The sequence below is a fragment of the Labrus bergylta genome, chromosome 19 (genome assembly GCF_963930695.1).
Source record: "Labrus bergylta chromosome 19, fLabBer1.1, whole genome shotgun sequence".
Lineage (NCBI taxonomy): Eukaryota > Metazoa > Chordata > Actinopteri > Labriformes > Labridae > Labrus > Labrus bergylta.
Window position 1 is genome coordinate 2,146,643 of NC_089213.1, and position 16,525 is coordinate 2,163,167.

At 39.3% G+C, this 16,525-nt stretch overlaps 1 protein-coding gene across 1 annotated transcript; it reads right to left on the bottom strand.

Moving 5' to 3' along the window:
* Positions 1-114: 114 nt before the first annotated feature.
* On the bottom strand, positions 115-14,928 carry LOC110005871 (NLR family CARD domain-containing protein 3-like). Its single transcript, XM_065948468.1, has 14 exons — positions 14,424-14,928; positions 11,821-11,916; positions 11,249-11,335; positions 10,883-10,978; positions 9,549-9,644; positions 9,200-9,292; positions 8,800-8,892; positions 8,521-8,593; positions 8,187-8,388; positions 6,204-8,022; positions 5,942-6,115; positions 4,468-4,635; positions 4,289-4,335; positions 115-2,894 (listed from the first exon to the last, which is right to left on the bottom strand). Exons 2-14 carry the CDS (start codon positions 11,907-11,909, stop codon positions 2,359-2,361), a joined length of 3,573 nt encoding a protein of 1,190 aa, XP_065804540.1. The 5' UTR covers positions 11,910-11,916; positions 14,424-14,928; the 3' UTR covers positions 115-2,358.
* Positions 14,929-16,525: the final 1,597 nt, after the last annotated feature.

A 16,525-nucleotide genomic window follows, 5' to 3' on the forward strand; every position in this document is an offset into this window, starting at 1 on the left:
CCCGACAGTGTTATTTCAAATCACTACTAATTGTAGCTCTAGTAAGGCTCCTTTAATTTGATGATAAATATATTGTGGTTTCATCAACTTCTTCACAATAAAAGCACCCACAGATGATGTTAAATGGCTTTATTGTTAAAAACCCATATCGAGAAATGAAATGGGATCGGACAACTCAGACGTTTGAAAACACAAATACTGTTGAGAAACTTCAAAACACAGAATAATTTGTGAAGAAAAAAAAAGCGGTAAAGACGAATGAACATGCTCAAAACATTACAAGGTGTGGTTCACATCTGTTAACATACATTTATTTGTGCAATTAAATTCACTCAGTCTTGCTTTGGTTACAGATACATCAGTCTGGTATGACTTCATTCATTGCAATAGAGGCTCTAACTGGTCTCAAAATAATAAACTAAAATACAATACATCCATTATGTTCAAAAACATGTCAGTTTTGTTTTAATAGTTAACTTAACTATAAGCCTTGATGAATATATAGTTATTCATTGCACAATGCTGACTGTAAACATATAAGGCAGAAGTGTGAGTTAGTTCAATATCTTGTAGGTAACGTAAATCTTTGGCATTATCGATGCCAGGACAGTAGACAACTTCAGTCACGTTTAGTTGTTGACTGTTTTTGACACTTTTTAAATATATACATTTGTCCTTAAAGTTGTGTAAAACATTCTGATCTACCTGTTTGTTTGAGAAATGATTTTGTCAATATTCAAAGTTTCATAATAATAAAGTTATCTTATGGAATACATATGCAAATTTAATCTCTTCGTCTTTAAATGTGTACAAAAACAGATGTAGAAACTCTTCGATGACAAAAATATAAATTGGAACAGTAACCATAAAAAAATGTTTGTCAATGTTTTTTTCCCTTTTCGCTCGTTTATATTCACTTCCTGCCTGACTGATATGGAATTTTTGGGGTCGATACCAATGATGGGAAGAGAAAAGAATCCAATATTGATATATCGGGCGATATCCTCCTTAGATCTATGTTTAATCTGTAGAGATAGATAGATATAGATAAACACACGTTTTTTTTGGATCCCTCAAATGCGGTTATCAAACTCTTGTGGAAAAGATTTATAATGAACACAAGATGGTCACTCAACTGGAAAGTAACTACACATATCTCTGGAGAGTGATACTGCTTGTTGTCATCCATATAGCGCCCTCTGCTGGTGAAAGAGTACGGCTAGTGTAATACAATACTCAAATGAGATGCTATTTAACTTGTGGATAAATCTAGAAATATCAGCAGATACCTGTGATAAAATTAGCCGATACTGCATCGCCTCGCTCTACTTTCTATGTGATGTCCGATATCCAGTTAGTTTTGTGTTACCTTTTTAAAGTCGTCTGGATTTAGTTTTCATACAAGCTTTATGTAAACTTCTCCCACACCCACACATTTTACATTTACTTTATGTTCCTTACGTTTTTCTTCCTGTGTAAAATAATAAACCTACATGAACACACAGACATTAAAGGGAACTTTGTTTGCAAACGGAGTGATATGCAAGTTACTGCATTGGAAAATGAACCATCATAACTTTCTTTTTGCATCAATACTCCTACCAATGATAACGTTTCTTAGTGTTGCTGTGGCAGTGAGAGGCAATTACTCACAGATTTAATTCAACATTGTAGCCATTAACACATAGGTATGTCACTAATAAATAATGTAACGGAGCTTTAGTCTCAGCAGCGGGCTCTCTGACAGCGTGTTGTTTATCTCAAGCAGGGGAAACTAATGTTGATATCTCCAAGATGGAAAAGCTCACACCTGAACGGTCATCAGCCTGCGTGTGTGTTTACTGCACGTGACATTCTCTCTTCCCAAGACACTATTTTGCTAGCGTTAGCATAACCTCGCCTGTCGAATCGACGTCAATAAACCTTGATCTTGAGTAATGTGAATGCTGAAACTGTGAATGCGTTACATTAACGCCCACTGGAGTTACACACACTGAAATTGTTTTTCTCATAGTCCACTGCACAGCTCCTACATTGTTGTTTTTTATATTTGACATTTTTAAATTGTATTTTATATATTGTAATAGCTTCTTATACTGTATTATTGAAGTTGTTGCTAGTTCTGCTTTATTTCCTTGTTAATTGTTTAGCACCAATACACCAAGTCAAATTTCTTGTATGTGTAAATTTACTTGGCAATAAACCCCGATTCTGATTCCGATCTCATGTAGTCGTCGGCTATTACACTTAAAGTAACGAGAGCTTTTACATTTCCTATTCTGCATTACAGGGAGTTAAGATAATTATCCACTTCCGTCTGTCATTCACTGTACACATGTAGCTAATGGAGAGATAGCCTCAATACGATACAGGACACAGGGATGCGGAGGAGCCTACTGACCAGGGTGCGACACAGGGATAAAGAGGTTCAGTGAATGTAGTGTTGAAGGTGTGGAGGTGGATCAGTGTGTCAGAGGAGACTCTGTAGAAGGACAGAGTGCCTGCAGGATAGTCCACATACACTCCTACTCTGTTAGAGACGGAGGAGGAGGGGATCTCTGATTCTTTGTTGTTGTGTCTGACGATGTAACCACCGTCATGGCAGATCATACTCCAGGAGTGATCGTTCCATCCGAACGCACATTCATTACTGGATCCTCTCCTTCTGATTCCTCTGTAAGTCATCGATACAAGAACTCGTCCGCTCAGCTCGACTTCCCAGTAGCACTGAGCGGTCACACTGGCCCCGCACAGCAGCTGAGGCCAGTGTTCAAACCTGTCGGGGTGATCAGGATACCGCTCTTCCTCCAACACACGCGTCACCTTTCTGTTGTTGTCAGACAGTTTGAGGAACTTGTACACTGTGTTTGTGTCCAGTTCCAGTTCACAAGCGTCTAAAAAGGGACAAAAACAGAATCTTTATCCTGATTTAACTGTGTGTTTGTATTTTAGATGATAAAAAAGACTAGAAAATGAGTTTAAACAATCTATTTCATTATAGGCTTTGTGATTTATTGATTGTATTCAATCACAATAATCAATATTCTTTTTAAGGTAAGACCACATGCTATAAGACCAATCCAACAGATGAAAATCGATCGTTTTATCCAGTGTAGTGTGTCTCATATAGGGCTTTCACACTTGCAGAAAACTCCTGAAAAACTTTCTGATATTTAGGAGGAGCTGCATGTGTGAACGCCAACAGCTGAATTTTTCACTCTGACTTCCCCTGGAGTTTCTCCTGCCTGACCCTTAGTATTATTTCTGCACCAAGTCCGAGTGGGCTGATGTGAGAACGCAGCAGGATATTCTCCGGAGAATTCACCTCGAGCCAATGGGAGTGGAGGGTGACGTTTACATACTGCTGACTGGAGCCAGTAGAGTGTATGTGTGGCAACCTGGGTATTTTAGTGGCTAAGACTATACCTGTGATTATTGGTTATCAGTTATATTATTACATTGGTGCCCCCCCCACTATTATTTTTCTGGTTAAATGTCATTAAGATGATTTGTGTGACTTAAAATAAGAGGGATTCACCTGCTTAGGCTGTAAGTACCTGCAGGGCAATATTCATTGTGGCCAGTAGGTGTCAGTAGCAGCATTGATATGTCAACAACTGGCAATGTTCCCTGTGTATTGCAGGAAGTAAGCACAGTTGTATCGCATCAGACAGCCTGCAAAGCAGCACTATATGCCGATTCTCATACAAGACTGTCTTTCTGTTGTGTTTGCAGTTAAGAATGCTGTAAATAAAAACACCTTTCTTATGGAACCCACATTGACAGAATTCAGTGTGCGTAACATATGCATGCGACCGCTACGATCTCAAAGCATGTCATTAAACAGCTGCATTACGTCGTCTGTTCATCAGTATGTTCTTCTCCGCTCATTAGTTGATAGTGTGATTCTGCCAAACCCCACGTAGCATTGGTATAAAGGCGATTCTCATTATAGCAACATCTAAATCTATAAATTATCTACATATTTTCAGGAGTTCACATGTAAAAATGGGGATGGTGAAGAACCACAAACACCACATCTAGTAAGCTTTACAACCTCCTGACAGAAGGCTTAGCACGTTTGATTTTCCTTCTATGATATGTTCGGTCACATCGCTGTCATGACTTATGAGAGCACAGAGCGCTCTGCATGCACAAAAGTCATGAGCGTAAAACAAATAAAAAAGTGTGAGAAGTCTGATGAAGTTGGTGCTGCAGTGCCCTCTTAGGCACAAACACAGTAAACCTCTAGTTACATAACATCAAAATAAGATGAAATGACACTCACATTTCCTCACATCAGGTTTCAGTCTCTGCGGTCCATCATGGTCCAAACTGGAGGAAGAAACCAGAAGACAATCTAGTTAATACATCTTCACTCAGACCCACCATCAAATAAAAGCCAGAGTTAATCTGTCTGTCTGTTTCTCTGTTTGTCTTGTTGTCTGTCTGTTTCTCCGTCTGTACCTCAGCTTCTCCAGTCTGCAGTTTGGATCCTTCAGTCGAGCAGACAGCCGCTCCTTTCCTGGTTCTCCAGGATGATTGTAGCTCAGGTCCAGCTCTCTCAGGTTGGAGGAGTTCAGAGCTGAGGCCAGAGAAGCACAGCCTTCCTCTGTGATCAGACAACCTGACACACTACACAACACACAGTGAAAAAATAGAAAATGAGGAACATTAGGAGCATTACAAGAGACATGAAATTATTTCAACCGTCCGACTCCCTGCTCAAAGCATTCTGGGATATGTAGCTATGCTAATGGAGCTAGCAGCACAACTTTTTAAACAGCTTTTGTCCCTCGTTATGTCAAAATCATCCACATAAAGAAAACAGTGATATTCTATGTTGGTTTGTTTGAATAGAAAGTTGAATTGAAGACCACGATTGTGCAGCGGAGTTGGGCGGTGTGACTCTAGCCGAACTGTTGGCTTTCAGAGGGCAGGCACAGGGAGGATAAAGTGCCAGGCGACAGGACATCGCTCTGGGTGTAAGATGAAGCTGTTTTTGCAAAGCAGGAGCTTTCTGGACAAAACTGGTTTACTGGTCTTGGGGGGGGAAAGAGGGAGTGCCTTTGCACGACTCTGGCACGTCTCACCTAAACACTGCCCTCTGTATTTCCAAATCAACCACATGACCTCCTCATCAGAGGACGTGCAACTAGAAACGGCTCCCACAGGCATGAAGGTTGAGCGGTGGAGCAGAGTAGCTTTGCTGCACTTGATTGGGCGTGTATGTTTTTTATTATTGGTTTGAAATTGATTGTGCAATAAATCTCTGAGCTAACCCCGCCCACTTTCCACCCAATTTCAAAAAATGTTCAGAAACTGAAACGACAAAATCTCAAAAAAGTAACTTCTCATCCTTTTAGAGAATTCATATTTTGTTCATAAGATCCTAAGTAACATAGTTAGAAGCTTTTTGTTGATTTAAGTTCCAGGGGCTTTAAAGGCTTTATATGTGATTTTTTGATCCAGCAGATGTCGCCCTTGAGCACCAGCATGAAACCAAAACAACTTGCGATACATTGTCGTGTTAGCATGCTAATGCTAGCGATCTTTATTATGCTGGTATCTTCACACTGCATGTAAATTTACCTGAAATGAGCGTGCTCTAGAAACACAGTTAAGCAGTGAGTACAGTATGTTATTCTTCTTTTCTTTAGTCCCTCAATTAAACAACTTTTATACACGAGGGGAGGAGTCAGCCGGCCGTCCGGGCGATGTAAACAAACTGAAGATAGGACTCGGAAAACTCGGAAAATATCACAGACAGTGGGACTCGGGTGTTACACCCATTGTATGAGTTATATCCTCTGAGTTATTTTCAGAGGATATACTTGATTTCTACATTTAAGTGTGGAAAATCACATAGAAAGACTTTAACTGTTCGTTTAAATACTGATATATGAAGAAAGAAGATCTTAGAGGGTCATTGCACACTAACCTGAGAGTCTCTAGTTTACAGTTCTGACTCTGTAGTCCATCACACAGAAGTTTTACTCCTGAATCCTGCAGGTTGTTGTTGCTCAGGTCCAGCTCTCTCAGACGAGAGGAGTCAGAGCTGAGGATGGAAGACAGAGCTTCACAGCTTCTCTCTGACAGTTCACAGCTACTCAACCTAAAGAGGAATCAGAAGCACATGAATTACCAACAATCTGAATACAGAACAAACTGTATTTAACCTGGATGGTTATGTGTGCACGTACAGAGCCCTGTTGGACGCCTTGATCACTGGCAGCAGCCTCAGAAGAGCCGTCTCTGAAGCAGAGTATTTCTTCAGGTCGAACACGTCCAGATCTTTTTCTGATGACAGTAAGATAAAGACCAGAGCTGACCACTGAGCATGAGACAGTTTATCTGTGGAGAGATTTCCTGATCTCAGGGACTCCTGAATCTCCTCCACTAGAGAACTATCCTGCAGTTCATTCAGACAGTGGAACAGATTGATGCTTTTCTCTGCAGGCAGATTAGCACAGATTTTTTTCTTGATGTACTGAACCGTTTCCTTTTTAGTCCGCGAGTTCTCTCCTATTGGTGTCAGCTGACCTTGCATGTACTTCTGATTGGTTTCCAGGGAAAGGCCGAGGAGGAAGCGCAGGAACAAGTCCAGTTGTCCATTTGGACTCTGTAAGGCCAGGTCGATGGCAGACTGATAGAAAAGTGTTGATTTGTTTGCCCCCATAAAGTAGGACCACCAGGATGTTTCTTGTTCTTTTGACAGCAGGTTGACTCCGGAGCTGGTGAACGTCAGATGGACATGAAGAGCAGCGAAAAACTCCTGAACGCTCAGATGGACGAAGCAGAACACCTTGTCCGGGTACAGTCCTCTTTCCTCTTTGAAGATCTGCGTGAACACTCCCGAGTACTTCGAGGCTGCACCGATATCGATGCCACACTCTGTCAGGTCCGAGTCATAGAAGATCAACTTGTCTTTCATCAGCTGCTCAAAAGCGAGTTTCCCCAGAGACTCGATCATCTTCCTGTTCTCTGGATTCCAGTGTGGATCTGTCTCGTCTCCTCCATTATACTTTATGTTCTTCAGTTTGAACGTAACCACCAGGAAGTGGATGTACATCTCAGTCAGGGTCTTGGGCAGCTCTCCTCCCTCTCCTCCCTCTCCTCCCGCTCTGGTCTTCAGCGCATCCTCCAGAACTGAAGCAATGATCCAGCAGAAGACCGGGATGTGGCACATGATGTTGAGGCTTCGCGATGTCTTGATGTGGGAGATAATAGCGCTGCATTGTTCCTCATTTTGGAACCTCTTCCTGAAGTACTCCTCCTTCTGTGGGTCAGTGAAACCTCTGACCTCTGTCACCATGTCCACACAGTCAGGAGGGATCTGATTGGCTGCTGCAGGTCGTGTGGTTATCCAGAGGCGAGCAGAGGGAAGCAGGTTCCCCTTGATGAGGTTTGTCAGCAGCACATCCACTGAGGCGGACTCTGTGACATCAGTCAGGATCTCGTTGTTTTTAAAGTCCAGAGGAAGTCGGCACTCATCCAGACCGTCGAAGATGAACACAACCTGGAATTCTTCAAACTTGCAGATTCCTGCTTCTTTGGTTTCAGGAAACAACAGATGAACGAGCTCCACCAATGTGAACTGTTTCTCTTTCAGCACATTCAGCTCCTTGAAAGTGAACGGAAACGTGAACTGTATGTCCTGGTTGGCCTTTCCTTCAGCCCAGTCCAGACTGAACTTCTGCGTTACGACTGTTTTCCCGATGCCAGCCACTCCCTTTGTCATCACCGTTCTGATTGGTTCCTGTCTTTCAGGTGAAGCTTTAAAGATGTCTTCTTGTTTGATGGTTTTTTCAGGTCTGTGTGGTTTCATGTTTGACGTTTCAATCTGCCTGACCTCGTGTTCATCATTGACCTCTCCAGTCCCTCCCTCTGTGATGTAGAGCTCTGTGTAGATGTCGTTCAGGTGGGTGTGGATTCCTTCTCTAGCAATCCCATCACACACACAACGGAACTTCTTCTTCAGGTTAGACTTGAGTTTTTGTTGGCACACTGCAGTGACCGTCCCTGGAAAAATAAAAATAAAAGAATGAAATCAACGAGTTGAGAGTTTTCCTTCTTATCATTCTGTATCCAGTTCATAAGTGTTACATTATACAAAACATAAAAGTTTGGTAAGTAAATCTCCATTTCCCTATTCCATCAATTTGAATCAGTTGAAATCCTCTTACTGTTATGCAGATAGTCAGCCATCTCCCCCTGCTTAGCTCTTCTCAAGAAGTGCAGAGTGAGCTTCAGCGTTACATCTCTGATATCCATCTGATCTTCATCCTCATTCTCACTCTCCACGCCTGCTTGATAATCTGGACTTAAAACCCTCAGGATTCTCTGTAGCTCATTCTCCACATACCTGTGGATGTTCTTCTTCAGCGGCTGGAACAGAATGAAAAAAAACTTAATATAAAACTGGTATACACCTTTTAGCTGGTCGAAACAGAATCCTGATGTAGCGTTCATCGCTTGGTTAGTTTTAGTTCAATGGAAAACACTATTTTTTCTACATACCTCAAATGTGGAGTCCAGGTCTTTTTGAGACCACTGGGCCAACTGGGGAGCCTCGGTGCTCTCCTGTTGAACTCTGTGGAAAAAGGGCCGATAATGACACAGCTTACTGAATATGCTCTAGCATGAAAACAAAATGAAGGGCATGAATGTAGGTGGTTTCAAAAGAATAAGAATACTATCACAATACTTGATCTTCAAAAGACTAAGGGATAACTGGGCCAAAACTTGCATCTTCTCTCATAAGAGACAGATAATACACTTCAGTTTTTCAATTCTTACCTTTCATCTTTAAAGTTAATATCTATGTCTTTAGAATCATCACTCTTGAAGGACACACAGCTGGGTCCAGGAGAGTCTGGTGTCTTCATTATACTGAAACAAACAAACAGCTGATTAATGAAAGCATTCACAACTTAGATGACTTTTAATCAGACTGACACATGTTTAAGGTTTCAGATAGAAAATTGGTAGTCAGGACTCAGAGCTGAAGACCTTCACCCTAAAGAATAACACAATGTACGCTGGGTTTAAGAGACCGCCTCAGCAAGAGGGACCACATGACAATGATGTTGAAAAAACTAAGGTTTAACAGATGACAGCATCCCATGAAGCTCTGGGCTAAAACTTGCATCTTTTCTGAACAGAGACAGATAATACACTTCAGTTTTTCAATTCTTACCTTTTGTCTTGAAAGTTAGTCAAGATGTCTTTAGAATCATCACTCTTGAAGGACACACAGCTGGGTCCAGGAGACTCTGGTGTCTGCATCATACTGATACAAACAAACAGCTGATTAATGAAAGCATTCACAACTAAGATGACTTTTAATCAGACCGTCAGGAGGCAGAGCTAAAGACCTTCACCCTTCTCCATGTTTCTATAAGAACAGTTACCACCCAAAACAGGTGGACACCGTACAGAACACAATACTTGATCTTTAAAGGAGTAAGGGATAACTGGGCCAAAACTTCTCTCATAAGAGACAGATAAGAGATAAGATAAGAGACACTTCAGTTTTCAATTCTTACCTATCATCTTTAAAGTTAGTAAAGATGTCTTTAGAATCATCACTCTTGAAGGACACACAGCTGGGTCCAGGAGAGTCTGGTGTCTGCATCTGTTTCCTGATATGAACAATGAAACCACTGATTAATAAAACACGCAGAACTATGAAGACTTTTTAATTAGACTCACTTTTCACTCATCTTTATAAAGGGAGTCATAATATGCTAATATCATCATACTGTATGGAGCAAGGTCGCTAATGCTTAGCCATGCTAACGTTAGCATGCTAACAAACGTTATCACTTCAGAGTCACTCTGTCCAGGGTTTACCACGAGTACCAGCTGTGGACCAAACAGCCCACTAGTCACTTTATTGAGATATGCTCCAGCTACAATCTCAGCTGTTGGGGTTTATCAAAGTATTTAAAAATGCTTACCGTTACCTTACAGTGCAAAGGCAGCGAGAAGAGGTGTTTTAAACGGATTCTGCATTATTTGATAAGAGGACAAATGTCCATCGAGATTCACTTTCCCTGAATTCTAAAATAAAAGACTGGCCAAGTTTCCTCATAGTAGTAGGACAACCAAAATTAAGCCCTGTCCATGGGAGTTAACTTTTGACACTTACTCAACAATCAGTTGGTAGAGTGCGAGCACATTAATCATGAGCTTTGGTCATGCATCCTTAAAAGCTTTAAATGTGATTTTTCACTCTTAAATGTAATAGAAATCAAGTCTATCCTCTGAAAATAACTCTGTGAGTCATGACTGTCTACAATGGGTGTAACACCCGAGTCCCACTGTCTGTGATGTTTTCAGAGTTTTCAGAGTCCTATCTTCAGTTTGTTTACATCGCCGAGACGGCCGGCTGACTCCTCCCCTCATGTATAAAAGTTGTTTAATTAATGGACTAGAGAAAAGAAGAATAACATACTGTACTCACTGCTTAACTGTGTTTCTAGATCACGCTCATTTCAGGTAAATTTACATGCAGTGTGAAGATACCAGCATAATAAAGATCGCTAGCATTAGCATGCTAACACAACAATGCAGTGCGAGTTGTTTTGGTTTCATGCTGGTGCTCAAGGGCGACATCTGCTGGATCAAAAAATCACATATAAAGCATTTAAAAAGTCCGTCGTACAGTGTGAGCTGACATACTGCCACGACTTTTACACAGTAGCAAAATTTATGTCGGGCTTAAGAGGGGGCAAATATCGCACCTCAGCAAGAGGGACCACATGACAAAGATCTTGAAAAAGGTTTAACAGTTAACAGCATCCCATGAAGCTCTGGGCTAAAACTTGCATCATTTCTCAACAGAGACAGATAATATACTTCAGTTTTCAGTTCTTACCTTTCATCTTTAAAGTCAGTCAAGATGTCTTTAGAATCATTACTCTTGAAGGACACACAGCTGGGTTCAGGAGAGTCTGGTGTCTGCATCTGTTTCCTGACACGAACAATGAAACCACTGATTAATAAAACATGCAGAACTATGACGACTTTTTAATTAGACTCACTTTTCACTCATCTTTATAAAGGGAGTCCTCAGCCTCATAATATGCTAATATCATCAAACTATGGAGCAAGGTCCCTAATGATTAGCCATGCTAACGTTAGCATGTTAACAACCGAGTCACTCTGCTCGTGCTCTCTCTGTCCATGGCGTATTTATTTTAGGAACGTAAGATGATAACAAGCTTCAGTTTTCAGAGCTTACCTTCCATCTTTGGAAAGAGCTTTACAGCCTTCACTGATCATGGACACACAGCTGGGTCCAGGAGAGTCTGGTCTGTGATCCTGCATCCTGACATGAACAAACAGCTGATTGATGAAAGCATTCACAACTAAGATGACTTTTAATCAGACCGTCAGGAGGCAGAGCTGAAGACCTTCACCCTTCTCCATGTTTCTATAAGAACAGTTACCACCCAAAACAAGGTGGACACCGTCTGTTCTCAGATCCTTTAGGCTGATTAATCAAAAGAGAACAAAAGAGGACTTATATATATATATATATATATACACACACACAATATATATATATATATATATATATATATATATATATATATATATATATATAGTATATAATAAGGACTTCAGCTAGCTACACACAGATCTTCATGTAGATACATCCAGGGGTCACCAAGACGGGGCAGAATGAGCAGCTCAATGAGGACCACATGACAATGATCTTTAAAAAAGTCTGAGGGATTAGACATCACAGCATCCTTGAAGCAGTCCTTTCTCAACAGAGACAGATAATATACTTCAGTTTTCAGTTCTTACCTTTTGTCTTTAAAGTCAGTCAAGATGTCTTTAGAATCAGTTCTCTTCAAGGACACATCGCTGGGTCCAGGAGAGTCTGGCCTCTGCATCTGTATCCTGATACAAACAATGAAACATGCAGATATATGATAACGTTTTTATTAAACTAACTTTTCACTAATCTTTATAAAGGGAGTCCTTGGCTTAAATACCGTCTGTCCACTTTAAAATACAAAATTACTCCAGGGCCCGTTATGAAATTAAAGTTATGACTACAGCTATCACTTTCAGTAAGGGTAAATTATTGAGAACATTATATTATGGCAAGATAGACAAGAAAGTTTACTAAACAGATAGTAAAATGTTATGTGATCACTTAAAGGGTTGACTCATGGTAAATCATCATTATCGTGATATTAATTTGTACTTGGTGGAGGGCTTTTCTGGGCCCATCTGCAGTACCCACATGGACCACCAGGGGGCGACAGTTTCTTTTTTTCTATTGTTCATTTTGATAAAATAGTTTTTGACCAACAAGTTGCAACTTGCGTTCCCCTTACAGTTTAGAAGCACTCAACGTTGCTGATCAAGAGAAAGACGGGTGCCCGTCTGTCCCTGCCCCTGTGTGAAGCGCTCAGCTGAGAGCAGACTGCAGTGCTCAATATTAGCAGAATTATAAAAGAAAGGATGATTTGCACTCTGCTGCACAGAGATGTTCAGCATTAGAACTTTATTACAGGATGCTTCCAAACAACAAACAAACCAAAAAAACACCAATGGCAGCAGTGTGACATCTGCCCAGTAAGTAGGGCAGGGCGATTTGAACCATAAATCATGTCTTGATATTTTCAGCTGAATGGCGATGCACGATATAGCTCTACATTTTTTCTGTAAAGAAATAAATAAATAAAAACTCAGTTCTAAGTCAAATCTACATGAACCAGATGTCACACTTTTTTTTATAATCTATAAAAGCAGAAAATACTTTTTTTTTTGGGGGCCTTTTTTGAAGTAAAGGGCTGAGGTCGGATTCGAACCCACGGCCACTCTGAGGAGGACTAGAGCCTCTGTACATGGGGCGCTCGACATAACGGTTCATCATCCAAAACACTCAAGAAACAACAATATCCAGAACTCAATTGTTCGTCTTCTCACACACTCATGACCTCCCCTCATGACCCCCCCGCATATCCACTTCCTGTCTGAGCCCCTTCCCCCGCACACTCTCAGGTATGATGAAGCAAACCTCTCGTCCCACAACTCTGAGTAAGAGGTACAGTAATGTAGGATAATGTGCAGTGTGTCAATATCACTGCTATAAGAAAGAATGTGTTTTTGTTAGAGCCTGACCGATTAATCAGCCAGCAGATAATATCGGCTGATTTTATCGCAGATATGCGTCGATATTACTATTCTATCTATTATTTAACAGTGAAATTGCATTTTATTTGAGTTTCACTGTAGGACACTAGCAGCACCAACAGAGGGTGCTATATTGATGATTCTTGAACGAGCATTATCACTCTAAAGAGTGTCAAAAGGTGATGCACGTACATGTAAAGTTACTTTACACTACTTGAGTGACCATCTTCATCACCGTCTATGTTATATATCTTTTCCACACAAAAAAATAAATTGCTCAGAGAGGGAGAAAGGCGGAGCAGGCTGAAGAGTACAAACTGGAGGAAATGTAAGATGTTATTTTAACACAACATAAACTTTAGTGATATTAACCAGCGGTTCCCAAACTACTTCTGTGTGGGACCCCCTTTAAGCAGATGAAAATATTTCTAAGCCCGGGATACTCCAGTCCACGTAAACGCACTCATTGTTTATTTTTAACCTTGCTGGGCCTTGTCTGTAACAGAGACAAGAAGACTTTTAAAACTGAAGTCCATTCTGAGAAATCCTGCCTGATGTGCCTAAATGTTATTTATATAATGTCTTGACTGTGATTGCAGCTGCTGTGACGGTGTAATTTCCTGCAAAGGATTCATAAAGTATCTATCCCTGTATCGGGCCCCAGTTTGGGAATCACGATTGCTTTACCCTTAATCTCATGAATAAAATATATCCACATATATTAAAAAGTTCTTAACTAGCCCAGTCCTGTCAGTAAGCATTAAACGGTTTTTTTGTTTTTTTATCACTTCACATCTGCTGCTCTGTCCATATGTATACATATGTATCTTTCATTTGCAGCACATTTACAGTAAACTGTTGCTTTGGAATTAATACAGTTTCTGAATTTGCTGCACGTTTTTCCTAATCTAAGTCAGTTTTTGCAGGTCGGTTAGGGTAAATTCAGCAAACTCACAAAATAGCTTTTAAATATAATTGTATATGTTGAACCCTTGAAATGAACCGGTCAGAACTCGTCCATCTTCACGTGTTTGCAACTTTTATTAAAGAAAAATGCCCACAGCTTGACACAAGCTTTGTTTTTCAGCCTTCACCCCCCCCCCCCCCCCCCCCCCCTGTCTTAATCTTAAAAGGTAGATAAAACACACAGTATTTACTGTTTACTCTTAGAAATTTCAATTAACTTAAATACTTCTGCAAATTAACTTATTTTAACTAGACACACTGATATAACAAAATGATAGAAAAAAAATACTACTCACTATTATTTGCCTGAACTCTCGTCTCTTTCCGTTCTCGTCCTCTGACGTAGTCCAAGTGCCCTCCTGACCTTGATACTCCCAAACGTGATTTGTTTTCGACGCACGACAAAAAAAAGATAACGGTCAAGCTGTTTAAACCTATGTGCCATGTGTCAGAGCTGCAGCTCCAACATTTCACTGTTTGGATTCTTCCATCAGTTCCCTCCTCTGACAAACACTGCTGCGTAAAGACCAGGCAGCCTCCATGACTGTACAAACTGTAATGTCGTCTGTGGTTTAACACAAGCAGCTCAAAACAACGCGAGGTCTGGCGTTACTTTCGTTTTTGAAATGGAAGCTCAAAACAGTCCTGTTATCGTGGTTTAAAAAAGAAGCCAATGAACCTAGAAACAGGTTGTTCCTTTACAGTTATTTTTTACATCGAAGTAATACTAGGAGGGAGTTTGTAAAGAAGTTAAAAAGTGTCACTTACCAGCGATAAACGAGTCTGCGTCACAGTGAAAGTGAAATCTAAAATTCTTGTAGTTTCCCACCCAACCCAAGTCACGTTCTCCAATATGAGGGACAAAAAATGACTTAAGTATAAATAAAGGAATAAATAAATAAATGTTGGGAGAAATGCATACAATAATGTATAAATAAATAAGTAATTAAATAAATGCATCAATAAATATATAAATAAATATATATATGAATAAATGCAACAATTCATAAAAAAAACTAATATATAAATAAATATATTCATATATTTATTTATGTATTTCTGTGTCCATGTTGTGCAAGGAAAAGTAAATATGTAAGTTAAGTGGGCCGTCCTAAGATTACTGAAGTAGGATTGTCCAATTTTTAAAAACAGACAGAAGCAAATTTACATAAATACTTTTCCTCTTACGACCTGGACACAGAAATAAATAGATGTGTAAATGTAAAAATACGGAAATTAATTAATAACTCAATTAATGTGGAAATGTGTTCATTGATACATATATAATTGTTGGAATACACTAATAAATGAATAAATACATGTACAAATATATAAATAGCCTTTTTCATTAATAAAGTGTATTTATTATTTATTCATTGATGTATTGTTTTCAGCATTTATATATTTTTTTATATATTTATTGATGCATTTATTTAATTATTTATTTATTTATACATTATTGTATGCATTTCTCCCAACATTTATTGATTTATACTTTAGTCATTTTTTGTCCCTCATATTCCAACAGTGTAATTGAGACAAAATAGTATGACGTCAGAAACATAAATAAAATAAAGATTCAAACAAGTAATATCAATGTCTACAGGAGGAAAATAAATAGGCTAAATAAAATCTGAGTTGGTCACAGATTATTCCAACAATCTTTATTGTTCTGTTAAAAAAAACAAAAAAAAAAACAGTTGTTTACAGTTTTTTTGTATTTTATTTGAAATTCCATGGAAGATTTAGATGCATTTTGTCATTCTACATGTGTGAATATGAAATGTGTGATATAGTGTCATAAGAAGTCCAATGTATATCGGCCTACTTTTATCGTTTTTATAATTCATAATGACATTGTTATGACAATACTACGTGTTTTACTATGTTCTAACTTTCCATCTATCACTTTATTTCAAAATAAAAGCAAACAGTAAGTGAATTACTCAGCTTAAGACAGGACATTCAAAATAAAAGCCTCACAAAAACTATTTTTAAATGCAAAATAATGGAATATCAAACATGCGATTAAAATTTGGATTAATCATGATTAAAGATGATCCCTGATGAGAAATGCAGAACAGACGTGATTACATTAAGAAATCAAAACAACCTTTAGTTTGAAAGACGTTTTATCTGTTAAAACTACTAATATCACTACTTTTCCCAACATCATTAGGCTATGTGAGGCCAAGAGGTAGATGAATGAATGTGCACAAAGGTAAAATATTTGGTCTACACATTTTCCTAATTGTCAAAATCACATAGAAAATGCTGTATTGTGTAAGAAAGCTTTACTGACTGAACCCTGACTGACATATTATTACATCATCATCACTCACCAAACTGTGCCAAACTCTTTTCCCTACAACTTCAGCTCTACTAATCTGTGAGGTGA

Coding starts and splice junctions, on each gene's coding strand:
- LOC110005871 (XM_065948468.1), bottom strand. CDS start 11,909: ATGCAGAGGCCAGACTCTCCTGGACCCAGCGATGTGTCCTTGAAGAGA. Junction 9,293..9,548: donor ACTAACTTTAAAGATGATAG/GTAAGAATTGAA, acceptor TGTTTGTATCAG/TATGATGCAGACACCAGAGT. Junction 4,336..4,467: donor TGCAGACTGGAGAAGCTGAG/GTACAGACGGAG, acceptor TTCTTCCTCCAG/TTTGGACCATGATGGACCGC.